At 40.6% G+C, this 25,925-nt stretch overlaps 1 protein-coding gene and 1 long non-coding RNA gene across 2 annotated transcripts in view; one reads left to right on the top strand and one right to left on the bottom strand.

The window, feature by feature from the left end:
* The window catches only part of map2k6 (mitogen-activated protein kinase kinase 6), a 32,850-nt gene extending 10,557 nt beyond the window's left edge, over nucleotides 1-22,293 (top strand). The window contains exons 2-12 of the mRNA XM_031315123.2: nucleotides 5,576-5,639; nucleotides 7,655-7,703; nucleotides 9,445-9,558; nucleotides 10,537-10,656; nucleotides 11,878-11,994; nucleotides 12,621-12,672; nucleotides 14,837-14,964; nucleotides 16,008-16,085; nucleotides 17,078-17,217; nucleotides 19,808-19,853; nucleotides 21,736-22,293. Coding sequence (XP_031170983.1) covers nucleotides 5,576-5,639; nucleotides 7,655-7,703; nucleotides 9,445-9,558; nucleotides 10,537-10,656; nucleotides 11,878-11,994; nucleotides 12,621-12,672; nucleotides 14,837-14,964; nucleotides 16,008-16,085; nucleotides 17,078-17,217; nucleotides 19,808-19,853; nucleotides 21,736-21,813 — 986 coding nt within the window. The 3' untranslated portion in view covers nucleotides 21,814-22,293. The remainder of the gene's footprint in view (nucleotides 1-5,575; nucleotides 5,640-7,654; nucleotides 7,704-9,444; nucleotides 9,559-10,536; nucleotides 10,657-11,877; nucleotides 11,995-12,620; nucleotides 12,673-14,836; nucleotides 14,965-16,007; nucleotides 16,086-17,077; nucleotides 17,218-19,807; nucleotides 19,854-21,735) is intronic.
* A 1,279-nt stretch (nucleotides 22,294-23,572) lies between these two features.
* Nucleotides 23,573-23,898, bottom strand: LOC116061170. Its single transcript, XR_004107664.1, has 2 exons — nucleotides 23,757-23,898; nucleotides 23,573-23,700 (listed from the first exon to the last, which is right to left on the bottom strand). It is a non-coding gene; the product is annotated as an uncharacterized LOC116061170 (long non-coding RNA).
* Nucleotides 23,899-25,925: the final 2,027 nt, after the last annotated feature.

Below are 25,925 nucleotides of genomic sequence, written 5' to 3'. Positions count from 1 at the left end.
CCTTCGGGTTGGTGTGTCAGGGCCATTACACGCGCAGGTTTTGGTTTCCGTAGCGGCCGTCGTACTTCCAGACACTTGTTGTGTTGCAGCCACGGAGCGCAGTAAGCGGCGCTCTAAAGTGTGGCTTTATTTTACGTTGAAAAAGCCCGGTTAAACGTAATGTAAATCACCATTCAATCAGAATAAAATGTTCCTCTAATCTGTGTAATAAGCAGAGAGACAGAGCGCGTTTAAGTCCCGCCCCCACCGGGGAGGAAAACAACTCTCCGCTCTCATTGACTTGTATTACGTGAAGGTGCCTCCTTGTCTATTCTGTCCGCTAGCAAACAACAGAAAAATGCCTAAAAGCTGCTGTGTGGTGATATTCACTACCAACAGGGTAAATAACCCATGCCTTTAGTTTTTATAAGCTGCCGACCCGAAAAACAGCTTTTATGACGACAAAAGTGGATACAGAAGTGAGGAATCAGCAGAGAGACTGGAGAGACTGTGGCATCCTGACACTAAGCTAACGTTATCCGACGTATTGTGTGTTAGCTTAACTTACAGACATATAGTTAGGCTAAAAGCTGACATTTGGTTATTTGACTTTGTAACAAAATGCTTGCTGCAAACGTAATGTCGGACATAACGTTAGCTTAGTTTCTTCCCATTCTTCCTGCTGATTCAACGCGTCTGTATCCACCTTTGTCTTCATAAGAGCTCAGTTTTTTGGGTCGGCAGTTTATAAAAACTTAAGTTCTGGGTTATTTACGCTGTTGGTAGTGAAGATCACCACACAGCAGCTTTTAGGCCTTTTCCTGTTGTTTGCTAGCGGACGGAATTGACGAGGAGGAAACCTTCCAGCAATACAAGTCAATAGACCTTTTTCACGGCAGACATGTTGACATGTCATAGTAGGAAAAGCACAGGTGTATTCAAGACCATTAATGATGGCTGCATTCCACTTAGGAGAGGCCCTGGTATTGTTCATGCTGACTCACTGAAATAGCTCACTGGGACACTTGATGGAATTGAGCCATCGTTAAGGTTATCAAGTTCAGCTGTGCTTTTCCTACTATGACAAGTCAAAATGTCTGCTGTGAAAAAGGTCCATAGAGAGCGGAGAATTGCCCCCCCCTTCCCCCGTGGGCGTGGCTTTCAGAGTATGAATCGATAAGACCCGGAATCGAAAGGAAGAATCGGGAGTCAAATCAAAAATTGTTAAAATCAAAACGATGCCCAACCCTAGAGGCAAGTCACTGCACATGAGCTGCATGTCACTTTGATTTGCATGCACGTCTGCTGGATCGCCTGCACCACACCACCACAACATGCAGCTGTATGACTTACTGCACTTCACGTACAAATCTGTGTCTGCAGCACCACATTATTCACGTTGCTTCTCGCCTGTGTGTACATTACTGTTGACTAAAATGCCTTGTGCATGTTAATATGCATCGTGAGGTTTGGAGAATAAATCTGTCTTCTTCCTCAGAGGAGCATGCTGCCTCTTGTCTCATGATCGGAGCGGAGCGCCTGTAAGGCACAAGAGTTTTCAGTGAGTGAAGAGAAAGAAAAGGGATGCTGTCACTTCATTGTAATCACACAGTGGAGCTTATGTTCTGACAATGTTTGAGGTCAATCATCTGACAAAGTCCCACGCCTGCTTGATGCAATGCAAAGTATTTATTGATCCTTGTCTTTGTATGGAACCTGTCATTCCTTCTGCTAAAGAGGCTGGCTTTGTTAGTGAACAGGTTATGTCATAAATCAGATTCCAGTGGAATTTGGAGGAATGTTCGACCATGAGCCAAGAGGAAGGGATTAGTTTTGGGTGTGGATCTGGATCCATTAGTGCAGAGCCGAGAAAGTGTCAACGAAAAAGCCTAATTGGTGCTTTTAAATTAATCATTTGTGCACACCGATTAATAGAACATATAACAACAATGTTGAAATTTCTCTGTTTAAGGTCTATAAAGCATGTCCAGGGATCGACCAATTATCGGCCTGGCCGATATTTGGCAGTTTGCAGATTATCTGTATCAGCGATCACGAAAGGCTTGTATCATGTGGACGTTGCGTAACTTTTGTTATTACTTAGAATTCCTCATGGGTGAGACAGAAACTACGCTCTGTAGCTTTAAGATGCACCCTTTATTTTGAAATTCCCACTTTATATTTATTCTTTTTTATTAAAAAGAGTAGCGTGGTTTTAGTTGAAATGTCTGGTAGAGCTTAGTAATGAAACTGCTTTTTGTAAATATATAGAGATGTAACTGATTGTGGTAAATGGGCTTATGTATAGGTCTAAGGCCCCAGAACTGAATCAAACTGATATCGTATCGTGGCAGACTTTGTGATATCAGTAAATATTGTATTGTGGTCCAAAGAATCAATATAATATGGTATCGTAATAAAACGTGTGATATACGCCCCTGATATTTACATGTTGCAGAAGTGTCAACAGGAATCAGTTTATTGATGCAGATGAAACATACCCTTCTGGTATTAAAATAACACACTGAGAGGATTGTGCAGGTTCTCTCTCTCTCTCTCTCTCTCTCTCGCTGACTCACTCTCTCTCTCTCTCTCTCTCTCTCTCTCTCTCTCTCTCTCTCTCTCTCTCTCTCTCTCTCTCTCTCTCTCTCTCTCTCTCTCTCTCTCTCTGAGTGTGTTCTGGTTTTTATGTGTGTGTGTTAGCCAAGAGTTGGTTTCCAGTTACTATTGTTGTCTGTGTAAATGCATGTAGGAGGGGCTGAAACTGGCATTTTAGTGCAACAAAGCTGCTTTGGAAAGTTGAGAGCAGGAGGCAGACAGCAAGAGGCCACCGGTGCAAGGCCGCATAGCACAGCAGCGTCACACCCTGCACTGTTTGAACAAGCTAGGACGCACTGGACACACTGTGTGTGTGTGTGTGTGTGTGTGTGTGTGTGTTCTTGTTTAACTATATTCGTGGGGTCCAAAGACCGGGAGTCCAGTATAGTTGTGGGGTCCCGACAGCTTTGCTGGACCCCACAAGTTTAAAGGTCTGTTTGAGGGTTAAGACTTGGTTTTAGGATTAGTGTTAGAATTAGGTTATGGTTAGGGTGAGGGTAAGGGTTAAGGTTAGGCATTTAGTTATTTATATTTATGATGGTTAAGGTTAGGGTAAGGGGCTAGGGAATGCATTATGTCAGTGGCGGGTCCCCACAAAGATAGTGCCACAAACCTGTGTGTGTGTGTGTGTGTGTGTGTCTGATATGCCTTCAGGACAGTTGTTGTGACTGACGCTTCTGTCCACAGCTACGTGTGTTTGTATTTTCTCACGCGCAGGAAGGCAACGTGAAACATTCCAGGTATTCTTCTTCTTCTTCTTCTTCTGGAGCTGTTCTACGTCTTTTTATTTTTTTTACCAAAGACACACCTTCAGTTTGACTCTTAATGACATGTTATGATCATCAGTGGGCAGCGCAAAGCCCGCTGGTCTTAAATGTTAAATGTTACCTTAGAGCTCTGGTGCGTCACGCTTGCCCCTCCTCTTCCTGGTGTCAGAACACATCTGAATGTTTACTGCAACACACGCTCTGACTGGCTCGTAGCAGTTCAACCCAGTCTGAGGAGGTTTAAACCAGATGCTCTCTAAAGACGAGGCACACACACACACACACACACACACACACACACACACACATACACACAAAGCCACACCCTGTGACATCCCGTTACCAAGGTGCCCGGCAATTAATCTGTCAGTCCAGACCCTCCAGATGGAGCAAGCACACCTGAGCTGCCAGACATCTTCTTCTTCTTCTTTTTGCTCTCAGCGCACGTTATATTCAGTTAGGATCTGGAGTCACTTGCTGCATCCAACCGTAAGTGTCAACGATGAGACGGAGCTTTCGGTCGCTGCCTTCAGTTGCTATATCAACAGGAAATTTAGAAATCAGAGGCTGGATGTAATGCATCAGGAGCGTTTCTGAGTGTTGGTCTTTGTTAGAGCAACGGCTTCAGGAAGTTTGAGTCATTTTGCATCAGTGGGAGTTTTGAAGTGCCGGATGGCTGCTGTATAAGCTCTGGACAGAAGCAGCAAATCAGCATGAATCCGCATACACGTTGCCAGTTATTCAGCACAAATTTGCCATATAGGAAAATTGGCATTGACACTAAATGTTTTCAGGGTTTGATAGAGGTTTCTAAAGCTGCAAAGATATTTTAGTTATCGATTCATAGGTTTGAGTCATTTTTCATGAAAAAAAGTTAAAACTTCTCTAATGTCAGCTTCTTAAATGTGAATATTTTCTAGTTTCTCCTCTCCTCCTCTTAACTTAATATCTTTGAGTTGTGGACAAAACAAGACATTTGAGGACGTCATCTTGGGCTTTAGGAACACACTGATCCACATTTTTCACAATTTTTCTGATATTTTAGAGCCCAAACAACTAATCGATTCATTGAGAAAATAATCTACAGATTAATCGACGATGAAAAGAATCGTTAGTTGCAGGCTGCAGCTCTGGAAGTTTCCCTTTTCTTGCATCTCAAAATGGATTTGATTGAGCCATCTCAGATGTAGCAGCCTGTCTGGAAACGGATTGGAAGTTGACATGATGAGATTTCAGCTGTTGCTGGAGGTAAACGAGAGTAAAAGGTTGCCAGGACAAACTCTGATCAACTGGTCTCTCATACAGAAGCTATGTTAAGAAGTTAAGTATGCTTTCATCTTGCGGTATGCTCGGCCGCCAGTGAGACGGACCCTCCTCTCTGGAGTCTCATCAGGCTGCTCGCTTCTGCTTTTACTTCCCTCAGACTCAACTCTCACGGACGTTTGTGTCGATGACTTACATCAGGAGATTCAACTAGAGCCCAGGCAATTCATCCATTGACAGAAAATCCTTTTGCAAGAATTTGGATCAAACTTTTCATACCGTAGTTCCAGCTAAGGCCTGTAACAGTTATTACATAATTTTCTAATCGCAATATTTAATCGCTAATAGTAATTGCTGTTTCTTTGTTTAACCAAAATGAATTGCCAACGTGAGCTAAGGTGCCAAGGGGCGTCACGGTTTTGACGGTTTTGTCAATTGTATGTTCATTTAAGAGTTTTTTTGAAGAAACAACTCGCACATCCAAAAATTCAAATTCATATATATCTATATATAATATATCTATCGATATATATATCTATCGAGATATATATATATATATATATATCTCATCAAAGTGAAAGACTTTGTGTTTCGGACAGTTGGTTTAAAGACGTCCCATCGCCTCTCGTGCTCAGCATTTGTTTTACTGTTTCCTCACATTTTATAGACTGGATCGTGAATTGATGAATCATTGACAAAAAAACCTACAGATTCATCCATAATGAATATAATCGTTAGTCGCAGTTCTAACTGCTTTAGTGATACTAAACTAAACTTATTTGCTGAAAATCTGTTTATTTTTTTTTCACACAGGGGCATCTGCTTTTTTTGGGGGGGAAATTAGCACAATTTGCAGCAGTGCTCACAACCAGAAATATTAAAAGGACATTTCTTGGAAACAAATATTAAAATCTCCTGGCTCTTATCGGTAACAGTATTCTACGATGTTGTGTGTTTTTTTGTTTCAGGTAAGAGGAAGCCGGTGCTCAAGCTCCCCAGGGAGGCGTTTGATCAGCCTCCCCCCGCCGCAGTGTAAGACTCTTTACTACATCAGGCTTACAATCACTCTATCTATTAGGGGTATAAGAAAAAATCGATACACTTGAGTATCGCAATATTTTATTTTGCAATACTGTATCGATTAGAAAAAATCTACTAAAAAGGCAATATTGATTTTTTTTTTTTTTTTAAATATTCATGTATGACAGTGGTTCACGTTTATGTTTAAACCCCCTGCCGCTAGATGGCTATGCTGAGACGCACCACTAGTGTCCTTGCCGTACGGTGCCTAGCAGTGCCTGACTTTTGCTAGAAGCTAACAACGTAGCTATGGCTGAACTTTGGCCTACTTTAGCATAGAAAAATTAGCTCACTAAGAACCTGTAAACCACAATCCCAAACTGGCAGTTTGATTTTCTGTTTACTGAATTGTTTGCGTAAAGTAAACTTCTTTGACTTTTATGAACATCATTTTCTTTTAAATATTAGTTTTTCTAAAATTATACTTTAAAAAACTCCCAATATATCGCCTTACGCACAGTATCAAAATATATTGCAATGTATTGAATCGTGACCCATGTATCGTGATACGTATCGTATCGCCAGATTCTTGCCAATACACAGCCCAGCTATCTACCTATCTATCTCGAAGCTCTGGTTTATTGGCATTTCTTTAAACCAGTCACAATCGTCTTGGGCGGCGCTGTTTTAGTCATGCAACAGAAAACTCAGATTGGACAGATAGTCTAGCTAGCTGTCTGGATTTACCATGCAGATAATGGATGTTACAAACTCCAAAACTTTGTTTAGATGCTTTAAGCAATTATTTAATAAATGAGAAACAATCTCCCAGACATCAAGTCAGACTCAGTGGTGAGTGAAACCGAAGCAGAGGGACAGACACAGAGCTGTAGCCGAGCCAAAGTAGAACACTTTTTAATTCATTAACTTTATCGGTTATCAGGCAGATAAAATGCCGATACAGATAATCTGCAAACTGCCAAAAAACTGCCCCGATAATCGGCCAGGGCCAATACGCGGTCCATCCCTAATTACGATATCCAAAATTGAAGACGATATCTAGCCTCATATATATCGATGTCGATATAATATCAATATATTGCACAGCCTTAATTCATCGTCTCCCCGTGTTTGGCACACACCCTTTGTAGACCTGGTAGACTGAATGCTGGATGTGTTACATGAAAATCCAACAAACAGCAGTGTACAGGAGAAAGAAGTGAAGTGATGCTCATATCATTTTCAAATAACAAGTACATCAGCTCGTCCTGGGTATTGTTACTCAAATATTCATTTCTTCACATCACACCCCTGACATTTGTCAGTTTCAACACAATAAGTATGTGTACATGTTGTTTCTCCTACGTGAACATCCTTAGAAGCTCAGAACCCAAAATGATTCTGAGCTGCAGAAAATTGAAATGTTCAGGAGGTTTTAAAGTGAATCATCTTCATTGAGAAACCTGCTGCAGCGGAGGCGTTTTGGTTCCAGGCCAACTTCAAACAAGATGTAAGAGTCAGGCTTTTAGCCGTGCAAATCTGTGCTTTTATTGCATTCACTTTTTTATTTTATTTGTTACAATTACAATTTAATTTGATATATTCTTTAAATTGAATCAAACTTTTGTTTTATTACCATTTTATTCATGTAATTTTTATTCTATTTTATTTATCAAAAATAATATTCTTAATCTTTTTATATATCGTTTTTAATGTTTTATTATTTTATCCGTTTGTGACTCCATTCACTCATACTGAGCAAATGCTAACTGCTGATAAAGACCAGAAGAAAAATGCATCTTTATCCAAGGTGAAATCTCGGTTTGTTGAAAAGTGCAAATGAATATAATTCAAGTATTCATTTCTTTATTTTTTTGGGTCCTCAGACTGGCAGAGAACAGAGATGTGGACATTTACGTTTTCATTTTAAAACAGATTTTTAACATAATCCTGAGACTTTTCTGACTCCTCAGAAGTAAAAAATGAACCCGTTTATAAGTAATAAAATGTCTGTCTGTGTGTTCCAGACCCCCTAGAGATTTGGATTCCAAAGCTTATGTAACAATCGGAGAGAAGGTAATTCTATTTCTTCAACTCATTTCTTGGGATTTTACTTTCATATTTGCACCTTTCCCTGATCCCATTCAGGTTTATATTTTTTCTCTTACCTTTGACTCTTGCATAACTCCTCACTGTTTACTTTTTCCCTTCTCCCAGTGTATTTTTGGTTGAGTAAGGTCCACAGAGGTTGGCTCACTCAGTAAAGGCTCTGTTGGCTGTAAAGAACGCCCCGGTGAACATTACAGCCACATTGAACACTTCTGATTGTGGGGAGACTGGAATGCCTTTTATTGCCCGACAGGCAGTAAAAATATTTATTTTAAACTCATCAAATAAGTGGAATTTTCCATTGGCAGAGTTGCCTGCTTTTTCTGTGTTTGAGTTGGCCAGAAGTCAAAGTGAATGATTTTGGGTTTGCTTGAATAATGTATAAGAAATGAAGTTTTGCATTTTGGTGCAGAGTGGAGGAGACTGTGTTTAGTGATCCAGACTTCAAAGCTCTATGTTGTGCAGGTAGTTGTACATGTTCTTTAAAACAGAGATGAGAGATTAATAGGGGTGTCACGATTTTAAATCGAAAATTGATCAAAATGATAAATCGAAATTAAAAGCAGGATCGACAATTCCCCCAGTATTTTTTTCTCTCTCCACCCTCACCTGCTTGCGCACGTCCAAAGAAAACGTTAGCTTACAGCTGGTAGTGTGCAGCTAAAGACACATGTTAACGTTAGCTTACCGGCTGGTAGTGTGCAGCTAAAGACACATGTTAACGTTAGCTTACCGGCTGGTAGTGTGCAGCTAAAGACACAGTGTAACATTAGCTTACCGGCTGGTAGCGTGCAGCTTAAGACACACGTTAACGTTACCTTACCGGCTGGTAGCATGCAGCTAAAGACACAGGGTAACATTAGCTTAATGGCTGGTAGCATGCAGCCAAAGACACAGGGTAACGTTAGCTTATCGGCTGGTAGCATGCCGCTAAAGACACAGGGTAACGTTAGCTTATCGGCTGGTAGCATGCCGCTAAAGACACAGGGTAACGTTAGCTTACCGGTTGGTAGCGTGCAGCTTAAGACACACATTAACGTTATCTTACCGGCTGGTAGCATGCAGCTAAAGACACAGGGTAACGTTAGCTTAATGGCTGGTAGCATGCAGCCAAAGACACAGTGTAACGTTAGCTTTCTGGCTGGTAGCATGCAGCTAAAGACACAGGGTAACGTTAGCTTACCTTTAGCCTGCAGCTGCACTTTTTCAGACACTATGACCACAACAGGAGAAACAACAGAAAATCCTCCCCCATCCCTGAAGTCACCGCGTGGCATTAGTTGTCTTCGATGTTGAAATCGAAAGTCAAATAGAATTGTGGATTTGGAGAATTGTGACACCCATAGAGATTACTGTTTTTAATCCTCTCTTTCTTTTTTAAATCTCTGTCCTCTAGAGCTGCAAAGATTAATCGATGAGTTGTCAACTATTCACCAACTTTTTTAGTTTGGAACATTTTTTTTTATGAAAAAAGTAAAGCTTCTTAAATGTGAATATTTTTTAGTTTCTTCCCTCCTTTGTGACAGTAAATTTTCTGACATTTTATAGACCAAAGAATTTATCGATACATCCAGAAGATAATCCACAGATTAATCGACAATGAAAATAATCGTTAGTTGCAGCCCTATCGTTACTCCATTCATTTTTGACAAGCCTTTGTATCCACCTCTCATGATCTGACCGTGTTCTCCTCTTGTGTCCGGAGCAGAACTTCGAGGTGAAGGCAGATGACCTGGAGCAGATCTGCGAGCTCGGCCGCGGAGCATACGGCGTCGTGGACAAGATGAGGCACGTGCCCAGTGGACTGATCATGGCTGTGAAGGTGAGTGACCACAGGATGGCCGACTAAAGGTGTTAGTTATATGACCAAGTATCTCTAAAGGCCGCATTCATATTAACTTGCATCTAGTCTATATCCACGACGTTCCACTTCCAGAATTGTTCCGTTGCCGCTGAAAATTGCACTGGATGTCCCTCTTTTCGGACGAATGTCCGTTATCTTCCGCTTTCTTTGTGTTAGCATTCTAAACTCCGGTGGATTTATGAGGACTATGGTTAACTGCTCCTCAGATCTCTGCAGGGTAAATCCAGACAGCTAGCTAGACTATCTGTCCTGTTTAAATCCAGGAATGCTGTGTGGACTAGCCAGACCTTCTTCCTCAGCGCTGTGGAGGAAGGTCTGGCAAAGCGTGACTAACTTGCATCAGAATACAGCGTCCTCGATCTGTTCAACTGACGTATGCACGAAGAAAGAGAGATCTTTTTCTTTTCTTTTTTACCACTGCACATATTCTGTTTTTCTGCAAATAAGCAATCAATAGGAAAAACATGAATATGCCAACATGAATGAAAGAATAAAGAAATGTATTTCAGACATATCAAAATGAAATAAACAAAACAAAAACAAAAGAGGATTATTCATTAGTTCGCAAATAGGCTAAATATAATTAAACGCATATTACATAACATGTAATACGGTAACCAGCATAGACATGCCTGAGGAGTAGGAAAGAGTATAAACTTAATTAATCCTACTCCTTCTCCACAGCTCAGTAATTAATGTTCATCAGTTCCCTTCCTGACCCTGTTTACTGTCATACGATCCCAACTAACTATATACAATTTTCTATTTTGATGTATTATATGTACAATTCATATATATATATATATATATATATATATATATATATATATATATATATATATATATATATATATATATATATATTTACATGAATGGGGATTGCGTATCATCTCCCTCTCTGTTGTTTTGACCGTTAAACTTCCTGTCCTCCCTCAGCGGATCCGCGCAACCGTGAACACTCAGGAGCAGAAGAGGCTGCTCATGGACCTGGACATCTCCATGAGGACGGTGGACTGTTTCTACACCGTCACCTTCTACGGAGCCCTGTTCAGAGAGGTGACATATTGTACAGATGCAGCACACTAGCACCAAATGCTTGCTCTTGGGGGGAATTGTTGGGTCTCTGTAAATTACAGAGTGTGGTCTAGACCTACTCTATCTGTAAAGTGTCTTGAGATAACTCTTGTTATGATTTGACACTATAAATAAAAATGGAATCAGTAGCAGCTAGTCTAATTAGAGCCTTAACCAACACACCAAAAGTTATAGTGCGTTCCATTTGTACTCGGAGGTCGAAATTTCCAAATCAGAAATAAGCCCCCTGAACTTGGATTTCCAAGTTGGGAAGTCGTACAAACTCTCAGTACTACGAGCTCAAAATCCACCATGGCAGCGCCGTGTATCAACACTGTGAAAGCTGTAGTAATGTACAGTTTTTCGCACTTCAGTCTTATTTGTGTCTCACTATGTGTCGTACACACAGTCCTGTCCAACTTCTCTCTGTGGACATGTTTTTATGCTGTTTGTATGCACAAAAAAAATATTTAAATGCGTTGTTATTAACGGGTATTGCTTACAACGGCTAACCTGGCTTGCGCTAACCCCACAATGAAAAATCGGTAAATTGAACAGATTCAGCTCGGGTGTGACGTCTTTCCCAGCTACGGCTTCCGAGGTAAATGGAAAGCTCTATTAGTTTTGAACGTCTGCTCTGATTCATAATGTTGGTAACGTTTTGGGGCAGAAAGGTTCTGATTTAAATCGTTATTTAATGAATTTTAGAATATATATTTAGACAAGAAGTTTTGATGTTTGTTAACAGAAAAAAATGAGTTTTGTAGGAAGAAATGTATTGTTTTGAAACGGTATTGTTTTGGTAATGTACTGAAACTCTGTTTTGTGTCTGCGTAAGTATTAAACAATGTCAACGCTATTGACGAATACTGGATTTTAGTTGCCGATATTGATACGTAGTTTTAAAGATAATCATAAAAATCTGATAGCAATATATCAACCAATGCTATATATAAAACAAAACATAATATACATGTTTCAATGGGTCTATATTCCAAATCTCCATTGTTGACTCCCAGCAACATGAGAACCACCAGAGAGTATTAATGACTCTCTGCAGCAGCGAGCACATGTCTGGGATTTCCTCGCCGTGACAATAAACACTGGAAAATCTGTCGCTTACCGTGCATCTGGAATGTGACCTGGTGCTTTGTTGCCATTTTTTCCGGATCTCTTTCCAAAATTTGACTTGTGTGTTGCCAGGGTGACGTTTGGATCTGCATGGAGCTGATGGACACATCGCTCGACAAGTTCTACAAGCAGGTGATCGAGAAAGGCATGACCATCCCCGAGGACATCCTGGGAAAGATCGCTGTCTCGGTGGGTTCACTTAAAAAACTTTGAACACAATGGAAGGATGGATGGATGAATGGTAGATTGATGGTAGATGGATGGATGGTAGCTAGAAGGATGGGTGGATAGGATATAGATGGATGAATGGTAGATGGATGGATGGATGGATGGATGGATGGATGGTAGATGGATGGATGGTAGCTAGAAGGATGGGTGGATAGGATATAGATGGATGAATGGTAGATAGATGGATGAATGAATGGTGGATGGATGGATGGATGGATTGATAGACAGATGGATAGAAGGATGGTAGATTGATGGATGAATGCATGGTAGATAGATAGATGGATGGATGAATGCATGGTAGATAGATAGATAGATAGATAGATAGATAGATAGATAGATGGATGCTAGATAGATAGATAGATAGATGGATGCTAGATAGATAGATAGATAGATAGATAGATAGATAGATAGATAGATAGATAGATAGATAGATAGATAGATAGATAGATGGATGCTTGATAGATGGATGGATGGATGGATGGATAGATAGATGGTAGATTGATGGATGAATGATAAGTAGGTAGGTAGGTAGACAGATATTTGTTATGTAACTCTCATTTTCTTATTAACGGGCTTTGTTATTACAGATAGTAAAAGCTTTGGAGCATCTGCACAGCAATCTGCAAGTCATACACAGAGGTAAGAGCCTGAGTGGAAACCCATTAAACCTCTCAGAGACAGTGTCAATATCCATTTCTGTGTGATGCATCCTCACTGCACTGAACTGCTTTCTTTGTTTTCTTTCTTTTTTTCTTTCTCTTTACTCCACCCAGCTCTCATTTTTAAAGGGCTATCGCTGTGTTTGGCAAGTTTTAGCCCATTAGCTAAAAGTCGTCTATGCTGCTGTGTAATATAAATTGAATGTCTTTTTTTTCTGACCTTCCAGGCAGCCATTGGTTTCCATTAATTTCCGTATGATATCAAAATCTATCAGCAGACTCTTGAAACAAGCATGAGTCATTAAATCCATTACAGTGAACATCCAGTCTGCTTTTACTTTTGTCAAGGTTACATTATCATTTTTGACGTCGAGCACTACAGACTTCAAATTCATCTCCATTAAAAGCTGCATTTATCAATTTATTCGTAAGGACAAACGTTTAAATGCCTCACAGGGACTCACAGATAAGTATCTATCAGCGCACTATCTATCAGCTCACTCTTTTATTTTAGCCTGCATTCACACTGGAGGTGGTCCGATACGATTTTTTCCTTCCTGATACCGATTCTGATACCTGAACTTGCGTATCGGCCGATACCGAGTACTGATCAGATACCAGTGTGTCATATATGTTATTATGTTTTAACAACTGTATACTACTATCCCTGTATGGATGTAATATGATTTCTATCTTTGTTGTTGGTCTGGCTCGGGTTAAACCTTTTGTGAAACATGAACAAACCCAAACAATGAACGCCACAGAACTTACTTTTATTATCTAGTTTGACAGTCAGTCATAACGGAAAAAACAACATAAATAAACTACTTTGAGGTGGATTTTTTTCTTTGGGGCTAAATTACATGGTAGCGGATGGGTGCATAAACTCTGGTACTTTCAGATACCGATAGCAGCATTTTGTGTGTGGCAGTATCGGAGGTTTTTCCGAATCTGGTATCGGTATCGGAACATCTCGTATTTACACTGCCTGCGTCTGCGAGAGTCCCGTACAGTATACAGGGAACATCACTGCCTCTATCGCTGCCGCAAGAAAGTTTAAAACACTATGAGGGTAAAAAAAATGAAAACACAAGCACTGAACTGCCCGGGAGTTTGTGCAACAGCTGACTGTTTCCTGCGACAACAAAGCACATTCGCCTTGTCTGTTTTCTTTCTCACTTCATCCGTGAAATGAAGCTGCCTTCAAGTGCGGTCGCAAACGTCTACAAAGATCTACAAATGATCTATAAACATACCGTTAGTGCTTTTATCAGTGTCATATCCAGCAGGCAGCTGTACACTACATGATCAGTTTACATTTTGTTCTGCTGCCTCCAAGCAGCCGCAATAAAAAGCTCTTAAAGGTCCCATAATCAGAGAAGTCAGATTTCCATGTCTTTTTTATCATAAAGAAAGGGGGACTTAAAGACACAGGCGCTAAAACAGAGTGTTTCAGACAGAGGGTGAATACAGGTAACAGACAGTATGAGTATGTGTTTTGAACATTAAAGCACGTAAACATGTTCTAGTAGAAACCCCAAATACAAGTATGAACCTGAAAATGAGCATGATATGGGACCTTCATATTTTAGTCACTGTGACCATGCGTCCAGATCTCAACAGTTAGCTCACTGAGCACAATTATCATAAGTGATAGAAATGATGGCTACAACTAACAAGATAACATTTGTAATTGCTTTTCCTAAACTAACATGCATAATCCTGCAGTGATCAGGTAATATAGATTTTATTCATATTTAATTGAAATTCAAGCAAGAGCCTGCCTTTTGATTTCCGTACCATAGAGAAATAAATGGCCACCTTGAACGATCCAAAAATCTGAACAGCATTATTTGAACATGGTCAGCAAAGATAAGGTACACATTATCTGTAGCCAAGTAGCATTGACTTGCAAGCACACTGTAACATTCGTAGTGATACTGATATGCTCCTTTTAAGGGTTAATGCTTCCTTCTGTGGCCCCGGTGGCGACCACTCTGTGGCTCAGGTTGCATCACAGCTTCATGTAATCGTTCAGAAAGCGACAGAAATAAAGTCACACAGTCGGTGTTGAGCAGCGACCGCAGTGTCAGAGTGTTATTCAAAAAACCATAAAACCGTCGTCTTTGTCTCTCTGGTTGCAGATGTGAAGCCCTCCAACGTGCTGATCAACATCCAGGGCCAGGTGAAGATGTGCGACTTTGGCATCAGCGGCTACCTGGTTGACTCGGTGGCTAAAACCATGGACGCTGGCTGCAAACCCTACATGGCGGTAAGCAGGAAGAGACCAAACAAACACATTCAGCAAGTGTCTTTGCTAGTTTAAGACCGACGCAGTTGTCAATTTCCCATCCAGCGCCCGCGTCGTTTCAATAGCAAATAGCACCTGCGCCCATCTGTGGCCCATGGGTGTGCTGGTCTTACAGGGAGGTGTGTTCAGGTGCATTCTGGGCGTGCTGGTCTTACAGGGAGGTGTGTTCAGGTGCATTCTGGGCGTGCTGGTCTTACAGGGAGGTGTGTTCAGGTGCATTCTTGGCGTATTGCTATCTTGAGACAGCAGGAAGTGATTGCGCCATTGACCAACAAAAACCTGGTCTAAATTCAATAGTGCAGCATTTCATTGTTATTTTAACAGAGCATTAGTAAAATTCTCCTAGGCTCGTGCACAGCGCGCACACACTGTGCTTGTTACACACACAGGGACGCACAACAGCACACACACATGCAGAAGATTACAAATAAAAATATTATGGTGCAAATCCTCCATCATAATAGCAATGCTCCAAGGTCCAAATGCGCCTGGCTTTTAAAGGGAATGGGAGATGATCTCTGATTGGTTGATTGCATGTTACGCCCAAAACACACCTATGAATTAATGAAGACACTAAGTACAACTCTTTAGAACCATGCGCCCGGACCCTTTTTTCCGCCGTCAAACTAGCAAAAGTGGATTCGTACACGCCCTAAACACACCTGCGCCATGCGCTTCACGCCGTGCGCTTAGATCGTTAAAATAGGACCCTTAGTGTGCTGTCATTGAACTGTTTTACAACCGACAAACCTGAAGCTTCATTTAAAGAAAGTGACAATGAGTATACATGCACACCAATATTCCACTATTATTCCATATATAGATTTGTTAGTCCCGCCATCCACTATGGGGCGGTAGCTCATACAACCACACTTAAAAACATTCCGTGCGTTGCTTGCGTGCGTACGTGTGCGCGCAAGACGTTAAGGATGACAGGGAAGCGCGCAGGTCGTCCCTGACAACCATTACCATACGTGACATCTTTCTTACTTGTTTTCCCGCAGCCGGAGAGGATCAACCCCGAGACGAACCAGAAAGGCTACAGCGTCAAATCTGACATCTGGAGTTTAGGAATCACGATGGTAAATCACCTTTTAATTTCTTTTTTATTCTTTATTTCAGTGTGAATTTATATTGGAAACCCCTTAATCTCACTGACAAGTTTAGTTGTCCCGAATTTGTTCATCTCAGTTTCTCTAAAGGAGTAAATAATAAGAGTATGTGCAGGGTAAAAAAATGATTCATAATTAAAAGAAAAAAATCTGGTTCTGTGAGTCCTAGCTCGAGACGAACGAGTGTCTAGACGTTTCATTATGAGTTGTTAAATATTCATAGCTTTCTCATTAGCACATTTCCAAGTCAGACCAGAGAATATTTCGGCGTCAAGGATTCAGCTGCAATATGTGACAATTTCCCATCAAGTGTTCCAGCACAAGTCTAATTTAAGTGGCAATAGGAGCGCTAAGTGTTTGGTGAGAGAAATGAAAAGGGAAGAAGAAAAAAAAAAAACAGTTCAGCTTTTGGAGAAACAATTTCATTATGAATTCTGCAGGATGGGAGTTTATATCTTAGCTATAACTCCAAGATGTCATCAGAACTGGATGAGCAATCATTGTGTTTTTGGGTGATTTCAGAGCATCTGGTGCTTCTTGAGAACTTAAGAGCCACCTGTGTGCTGTATACTGAAAGAACTACAACGTGAAGCAGATGATGAGTTTTTGTCTGAAGTAGGGCTGGATATCGCCTAGGGCTGCACGATACGAGGAAATTATGGGATATGCCATAATGTTAAGTCAAGTCAACTTTATTTGTCAGTTCTGCAATGTGTGCCAGACATACAGAGCAATTGAAAATATGTTTCTCTCTGCAAATAAACACGTACAACTATACAACTATAACATGGTGAAAAAGGCATATATTAAAAGATCGATTTCTGGATTTATTAATCGATATCAGAGCACTCAAACAAAGATGGATTTTTAACCAGCAAATCGATTGAGAATCTAGCTGGAGATTGGATCCTAATGTTCCGGTGCGGTTCATGTTCTCAGTGTTTCTGTGGCCTCTCTTTCAGATCGAGCTGGCCATCCTGCGCTTCCCGTACGACTCGTGGGGCACGCCCTTCCAGCAGCTGAAGCAGGTGGTGGAAGAACCTTCGCCCCAGCTTCCTGCCGACCACTTTTCCCCCGAATTTGTGGACTTCAGCTCTCTGTGGTTCGTCCTTTTCTGTTGTTCAGTCCCATTTCATTTTTTTATCAGCCAGGAAACATTCAGGTTCCAACTAGAGCCCGACCGAAATATCGGCGGGCCGATATTAGGCATTTTCCAAACTATCGGTATTGGCATTTATAATGAATGAATTAATATTTAAAAAATAAAATAAAAACGGACGAAACCCCCTTCAACCATGTTCTGAGTGTTGGCGTTGCACAGTCTGTCCACCAGAGGGCGCTCTACAACCTCCATGTTGGCAACACTCGCGTTTAACCCTTTAAGTTTCATATCTTAAGTTCGTATTTTTATACATTTTATTTATCAGAACTTTAATAATTTTGATGTTCCTGGGTTCTGTTGTGACAATAAAACAAACAAGTTTATTTTTAAACTGCATTATCATATTATGTTAGTGAGGACTCATAAATAACTACAAATAACTAATGTTAGGGGAATCTGTTTATGTTTTGTTACGCGTTTCTGGATTTTTTTTTTTTAAATATATATTATATTATATATATACATTTTTGATTGTGTTCTTCTTTATTTTTAACCCACTCAAGGCTGAGACGCCAGCAGAGTCAACGTGCCCTTTAACAAAGCCATAATGAATCTGATAGAAATGTGTGTTGATTACAGCTGAGTGGGCTTCAGTTAATTTCCCCTTTTATCAGATTGAGTTCATTATAACGCTCTTGTTGTTGTTGTTGTTGTTGTGAGGTATCTACATAAGAGTGACATGACACGTTAGGGTTAAATAACAGCGCCCGGGATGGGCACCCTAACCCCTCTTGTTAGGGTTAGAGTTAGGGTTAGGGTTCATGTGTTTATGAAAGTGTCATGTCACTCTTATGTAGATACCTTCAAGTAAAGTGTTACTGAAAATAGTCTGTTCCGTCTCTACGGTTGGAATCCTGCGTCCATAGCAACGTAAACTCTGTGGGCCCTATCTTGCACCCGGCGCAGCGCAGTTTCCCGTCCAGCGCCCGCGTCGTTTAAATAACAAATGCACCTGCGCCCATCTGTGCGCCCACGGGCGTGCTGGTCTTACAGGGAGGTGTGTTCAGGTGCACTCTGGGAGTATTGCTATCCTGAGGCAGCGGGAAGTGATCGCGCCATTGACCAACAAAAACCTGGTCTAAAGTCAATAATGCAGCATTTCATTGTTATTTTAACAGAGCATTAGTAAAATGCTCCTAGGCTTGTGCACAGCGCGCGCACACTGTTTGTTACACACACACAGGGATGTGCAGCAGCACACACACATGCAGAAGATTACAAATAAAAATATTATGGTTCAAATCCGCCATCATATATCTTATATATATATATATATATATTTCATGTCTTCTTAAATGTACCTTAAAATACCTTAAAAATACCCTTTTTAAGGTATTTGCACATCAAAATGTTCAGAACAAACTCAGCTTTCCGTACAGTGACGTCCACATTTCTTCTATGTGTGGAATGTGTAAAGAGATCATTTGGCACCAAAGCTGAAACGTTGATGTTTTGCTTTTTGAAATTCCTCAAATCTCTTTTGAAAACAAACTTTAACTTATGACGTGTTGTTCGAATTGTTTCGGTGCTTGAAATGAGTTTACCAAAGTCCTCAGCTTACATATGATTAACATAGTAGATACATGTCTGAAATGAAATTTTGTAATATCTCTTTTTGAGGAGGAGTTTAAAAGGTGTATGTATACGTCTGTTGCATGTTACATTTCCAAAGGCCCGCTCCATTTTTCCTTTTTTAGTTTCCGCGGGTCCTCCTGCTTCTTCTTCTCCTCCTCGGGGAAAACACGACCGCGTTGCATTGTAAACATTTACTGTTCAATATGTTGCAGTTTTACAAACAAGAAAGAGAACAACTTAAGCTTGACGGACATGTTTTGCATCTAGCGTCTCACGTTCATCTCAGTACAAGCTAGCAAGAGTACACAACAGACAACTTCCGTGTAGGCTACTTCAAAATAAAAGCACTTCCTGTAAAACTAAATTAGTGTTAAACAAATAAGGTGGTGTACCTTTTCACATATCAGCTGTAAATAATGTAAATAGTGAGTTTTAATCACACATAATTTACCATTTCCTTTAGTTTTAAACTAAACAACATGAATTTCTTATTCAAGTGCTTTAAACAGACATTTCACAACAGTGGTGTACGGAATGTCGTACGTACACTCAAATTAGCCGTGCATTGTGGGTATTATATAGTGGACTATATAATGAATGAAATTAACCGCAGAGACTTCGAACTCCACTAAAAAATGGCGAACGCACTACAGAGTGCAGTATTTCAGTGATAGGGAACGGTTTCCAACACAGCTCTTTTTGTCCTGTCGGCACACTTAAAGGCACCCTGACATTCCTCACATCCTTTCTCTCGCCACACATTCTGTTGAATTCGAGGAAATGATGGAAAAAAAATGAAAGTAAAAAAAGGAACTCCGTACTGCTGTGGGATTCAGACTTGGAATAAAAAGCTGTGCTCTGAGACTGAAGGCTGGAGAAGGAGTCGAGTGCATGTTCTGCGGTGTCGGTGATGAATGTTGTGAATTCAAGTTGATGATGCTTTCTGCTTCCGCAGCTTAAAGAAAGTCTCCAAAGAGCGGCCGACTTACACAGAACTCATGGTGAGTGTTCAAAAATATGTTATCATTTTGTCGTCATTCTGCTGTTTTCAGAGGTGGAAGAAGTATTCAGATCCTTTATTTAAGTAAAAGTACTAATACCACACTGTAAAAATACTTTGTTACAAGTAAAAGTCCTGCATTGAAAATGTTACTTAAGTAAAAGTACGTAAGTATCATCAGGAAAATGTACTTGAAGTCTTAAAGGTAAAAGTACTCGATGCAGAGAAATCCTCCCATTTGTGTAGAATGGTTTAAAGGATCCAACCAGTTGTGTGTTTTATGGTCTAATCATTTCACCTGGACTGTAGGCCAATTAGTGTTGGGTAGTATATAATAACACATCTTATTTTATAAGCTACATGTGTTTTGTGTGCAAAAATCTTAATGTGTAAAGTTACTAGTAACTAAAGCTGTCAGATGAATGTTGTGGAGTAAAAAGTACAATATTTCTCTCTGAAATGTAGCGGAGTAGAAGTAGAAAGTGGCCTGAAAAGAAATGACTCAAGTAAAGTACAAGTACTTAAAATTTGTACTTAAGTACAGCACTTGAGTAATGTACTTAGTTACATTCCACCCCTGGCTGTGTAAACATAACATAACCTGCATGCATGTTGTAATACTGTTAACCAGACACTGGAGGGCGCACTAACACCATTATTTCCATGTGGCTGAAAGTCCTCTCCTTTAGATAAGCTGCTGTAGATGCCTCATTACATACAGTAAATCAGTTGTCATTTTACATAGGGTTGTGCAACTAATAGAATTTTAACCCTTGTGTTGTCTTCCATTTGACCATGTACTTGTCGTCCTGAAAATCAACACTTTGTCTGACGTTTTCATCTCTTTTTTCAATGTTTTTGGCTATTTTTTTGACGTTTAATGCTTCTTTTCACCACCGTGTATAAACACCACTAGCACCAACTTATTACCAGGGTTACACTCATTTTTGGAATTCAGGCTCAATACACCTCATTTATAGGAAATTATAGCTAATACCAAAATTATGAATTATTTAGACTCATATTAAAAGAAGGATCATTACAGAAGGGTATGTGTCAACGTTTAGTCTGATTTTTTTTTTAAATTTTAAATTTTTTTCAAATGCAAATTTCTATTTTTATAAAACTCAATGTTTTTTATAAAAAATTAAATGAAAGTAGAGATCCTATCTTTTGTTCTCTTCTGTACTCGCGAAGCGTGTCGTATGGAATCATCCATCTATGTTATTTTTGGGTAATTAAAATTAGGTAGTTAAAAAGAAACCCATATTTCTGATATTGTATTGCATGCCTGGTGGCCCACCAGGGCTAAGCCACTGGGAATTATTTTTTAATGTATTTTTAAGACGTTTTTTAAAACTACAGTTAAGCTGGGGCGGCTCGGTTTGAAACTTAGACATAACATTAGTCATATTTTCAAATCTCCAGTTAGCTTTTAGAACTGACTTAATGTAGAGCCCTATGGAGTCTGTCTTATAGCTTTTTTTAAATTCTCAATTTTGCGATTCTACCTATGATGCTGTTATCACAGAAACTACTGTGACGCATTGTTATGGATTCCATAGGCAAGTCCCGCCCTACGAAACAGCTCGATTGGTTGGGGTTAGGCATTGACCTCGAGTGATTAAGATAGGACATGAACAAATCGGGTTACATTTCCTCATGTAAGCATGGACACCTGGCCAATAGTAGTGTGTGAATGCTATTGAAGGGCGGGTCTTGCCTAGAAGTTGCGTGGGTTCCATAATAACGCGTCTGTGACTGGCCCTAGCCGGGCCCTCGTCGGGGAAAAAAAGACACACGCCACCGGGCTAAACAACTTTTCTGGGGGAAACCCTGCTTCTAATTGACTAAATAAATGTCTCTTTTTTTTTTCTCCTCAGCAACATCCCTTCTTCACCTCCCATGAGGCCAAAGAAACCGACGTGGCCAGCTTTGTGAAAGTCATCTTGGGGGACTGAGTCGCCACCCTTGCACAGGAGGGAGGGAAGATCTGTAATAAAGAAGAAAGAAAATACAACAAACAAAAAGCATCCAGCCCCCTGTTACCTGCAGGACTCCCCCCACCCCCAACCCCCTCCCTCCAGAAACAGACGGACGGAGCCCAGAGGAGAAGCTGATCAAGCAGAACCAGGAGTTTGTCCCCGCCCCCTTCCCCCACCCCCCTCCCCCCCTACCTGGGCTCTTTGTCCTCTGTACATTACCTGACATGGGAGGGATGTTGGGGAGGGACGGGGTGCCTCACACATAATCTGGAATTATTTAAGATGTCCGTATGCAACAACAAAAAAAACTCCCTCTTTGGTAAGATGTGTCCCACCGCCTGCTACGCAAAACGTTAGACAGCGAGTTCAGCCTGTCATCACGGTCAAACTCACGTTTATTTTTTTTGTGCTGAATAACAGAAGTGAAAAGAGGTGCACATTATAAAAAAAAAAAGATGAATGATATAATGCTATCTATGTATAATCTAAATGTTTGTATACTCAAAGCAAGTGTTGCATCGGTTTATTAATTGACTGCATGTACAGAATATATCGCTGGGTGAAAACAGGCTCCGATGAGGAACAGTTGTTGGCTGCCTGTGTGTGTGTGTGTGTGTGTGTGTGTGTGTGTGTGTGTGTGTGTGTGTGTGTGTGTGTGTGTGTGTGTGTGTGTGTGTGTGTGTGGGGCTGCCCGATTTTGGATAAAATTGTGATTTTTGTGTACAGAGTGGAGATGATTTTCTCTTGCGATTCCTGTGGTAATGAAATGTTTCCTCTGCAGTCTCATCATGCCTGCGAGAGTAGTCACGCTTCTGTTATTTATGTTTTTTGTGTCCAGGCGGCAGGATTATCGGGTAGTTTCCGTTGCCGTGGTACCTTCATATTGTACTTGGTTGTAGCGTTTGGATGCAATAGGTGGTTTGTCCAAACACAGCGTGCACAGCACATACATTTGCTCATTGTGTTAACATCGGAAACAGGTTCCTTGCTCACAAAAAAAGTGTGAGGCTTTTTTTTTCAATGTTCAAAAAAGTTTTGTCAGAACTTTGGTTGGATTTATTTCCTTGATTCTGACTCATTTCGTCATTGATTTTTGAGACGGCGTTAAGGCCCCGACAAACAGGGTTCAAGCACAATTTTGGACCAAAATTGTTTCTTTTCAATAAACTCACAACGGCGCCTGCTTCCCAGTGGTTTGTGGCGTACAGGCAGGGATTTTTTCAGTAGTTTTTGGTACCTTCATATTGTGTTCTGTCGTGGTTCAGATGGCTAACTTTGGTTTGATACATTTATTATTCGTGATTCTGACAATGACAAAGGTCACACCGGCTTTTTAAAGAGTGATATTTCTGTCTGAAATTTTCAGTCGAATCTCGGCAATCAGTAGATTTGCCTTTGGGTTACAGAACAGTAGTCTCACACGCTGCGGAGCGGAGGAGGGTCTGGTGGATGGGAGAAAAACGTGTTCTGGTTTATTGGCATTTCTTTAAACCGATCACAATCGTCTTGGGCGGCTCTAAGCTCCACATGGAGCCGCTGTAAAAATAGTCGTGCGAGAGAAAACTCAGATTGGACAGATAGTCTAGCTAGCTGTCTGGATTTACCCTGCAGAGATCAGAGGAGCAGTTAACCATAGTCCTCAGAAATCCACCAGAGTTTAAAATTACAACACAAAGACAGAGGAAGGAAACGGACATCGGCGAAAAGTCATGCATCCGGCGGAATTTCCTGCTGCACCGGAGAAATCCTGGAAGTGGAACGTCGAGGATGTAGACTACATAACGGTAACCCAGTGACCCGCAAATAGTTACTGTGTCGCCACATATTTTGCGAGGATGCGCAAATGAATTGTGCTGTGCCACTCTGTGTTGTGACCTGTTGATCCGGGGTGTGCTTTGAAGTAAACTAGTTGGAACGACGTGTCTTTCCGGCGAGTGTTTTAAAGCTTTTCCAAGCGGCCACACTTCAATGCATGAAAACCCTACCGCCATAGACAGGGAAGAGACGTGATGAATTGTACTTACTAGAGCTTAAGGGGCAGATCTTTAGACAGGGTTTCCTCGAAGGCTTTCATAGTGTTACACTCGGTGATTTGCATGAATAGCGACGGAAATATTTCTGAAGATTGGAAAGAGAAGTTTTAATCAATTGAAATTGCCGGGGAGTCTCCCAATCCCAACTGAGGGGAACAGTCCATCACGTGTTCATTAGGGCTGCGACTTAACGATTATTTTCATCGTTGATTATTTTCTCGAATAATCAATTAGTTGTTTGGTCTATAAAATGTCAGAAAATGTGGATCCGTTTTCCCCAGAGTTTACTGTCACAGAGGAGAGAAGAAACAAGAAAATATTTACATTGAAAGCAACACTATGTAACTTTTCCCATTTCAGTCCCCCTACAGGTTGGAAGCGGAATTGTCCATTACATTACATTATGCAAGTTTGCCAGATCGGGTTGCCTCGGATCTGTAGTTCGAATTAACTGGACAATGTAATGTAATGGACAATTCCGCTTCCAACCTGTAGGGTGACCGAAGCGGGAAAAGTTACATAGTGTTGCTTTAACAAACTGCAATCAGATAAGTTTTTCATTTAAAAAAAAAAAAATGACTCAAAACCGATTAATCGACTATCAAAATAGTTGGCAATGAATTTAATATTTGACAACTACTATATTTTATCGATTAATCTTTGCAGCTCTGGTGTTCATCGTCAGATGTGACGCTGTCACTCGTGGATGCTACTATAGGGGAAATTAGTTTAGTGTCGTTCTTAAATGAGCTTAGTCTGACACAGCGGACCGCCCTGCCTTTGCAAACACACTGGGTGTAGCGAGATTACACAGGTACTACGAGGCCAAGTTGTGATAGAAATCGGATGAATCATGCAGCCCTACATGACAAACACACACACACACACACATTTTGAAGTGAGGTGTGTGTGTGTGTGTGTGTGTGTGTGTGTGTGTGTTGACATTGTGGTCAGTTGTGGGAGAAGATTGCCCGTCTTCTACCTGTTGTCTGTACTGAGCCAATCTCAACCCTCTCCACTCCATGTTCAACATGAAAAGAACTGGACATTATTGCTATTATTAATATTATTAATATTATATGAATTATTGTTGTGTCTTATGTAGATCCAGTTTTTACCCCCCCCCCCCCCCAGACATATTTCTTGCAGTTTCTTTTATTTATTACAACTGCTGTTTTCCCTCTGAAAACTTGAGCGATCCATCAGAGACTTCTCGTGTGTGTGTGTGTGTGTGTGTGTGTGTGTGTGTTTTTCAGTTCTTCTTGGCTCAAACACGTCAATGCTTTTAAAATGTAACTCGCAAGCCTTCTAGGTGCCTCTGGAAAACAACTACGAAAAGTAATATGTTGTAACAAGGATGCTGCAGGGATCTCTGCTTCTCCCATCATATCAGCGTCCTCTCGCTTCACACTCACGTGATCAGAATTCCACTTCCTGTTTGCTTTCATCACTTTGTGTTTCTCTGTGGACATTAACAGTATTTTTTTTTCTTCAACTCATTTGTACTCATCTCTGTTGTTGCCTTGGCTCTTGGCTTTTTTTTCTTCCGCACGTTGGTTTCTGATGGCTGGAAGCTTCGGGCTGAATCCATAGAGCTCAGCTGACGCCTTTAGTTGTTATCTACTACTCTTATGACGAAATGGGAAACTTGAAAATACTGTAAGTGGCAGGACGGCAGGGTATTGTCACAATTGGAAAAATTGGCATCCTCTTCTTGCCTATAAATGTTTTGTTTCTGGGTTATCACTTGACGTTTTGATGTATTTGTGTCCGTCTTCAGTCCATTTCCACTGAGCATTGTTCGACTGTGTCCAAGGGGTTTGATTGTTGCTTTGAGGCTCAATCGGTCATTTGAAAAAGACAAAAAGGATTTTTTTTAACATGTAACATTGCAGGACGCTACCACAGATTTTGAACATGAAAAATACATGTATGAATAGATTAGATTTGTCTTTTAGTCATTACAGAAACAACGCCCTATTCTAAAAAAAAACTTCAGGTACCTTCAAAACAGTCCCAACAGTGTGTAAAATAACAGGGATAATTATTGTTTTG

The sequence above is a fragment of the Sander lucioperca genome, chromosome 22, assembly GCF_008315115.2.
Source record: "Sander lucioperca isolate FBNREF2018 chromosome 22, SLUC_FBN_1.2, whole genome shotgun sequence".
Classification (NCBI taxonomy): Eukaryota; Metazoa; Chordata; class Actinopteri; order Perciformes; family Percidae; genus Sander; species Sander lucioperca.
Note: the sequence above shows the minus strand (reverse complement) of the source record. Positions and strands in the feature narration are given on the sequence as shown.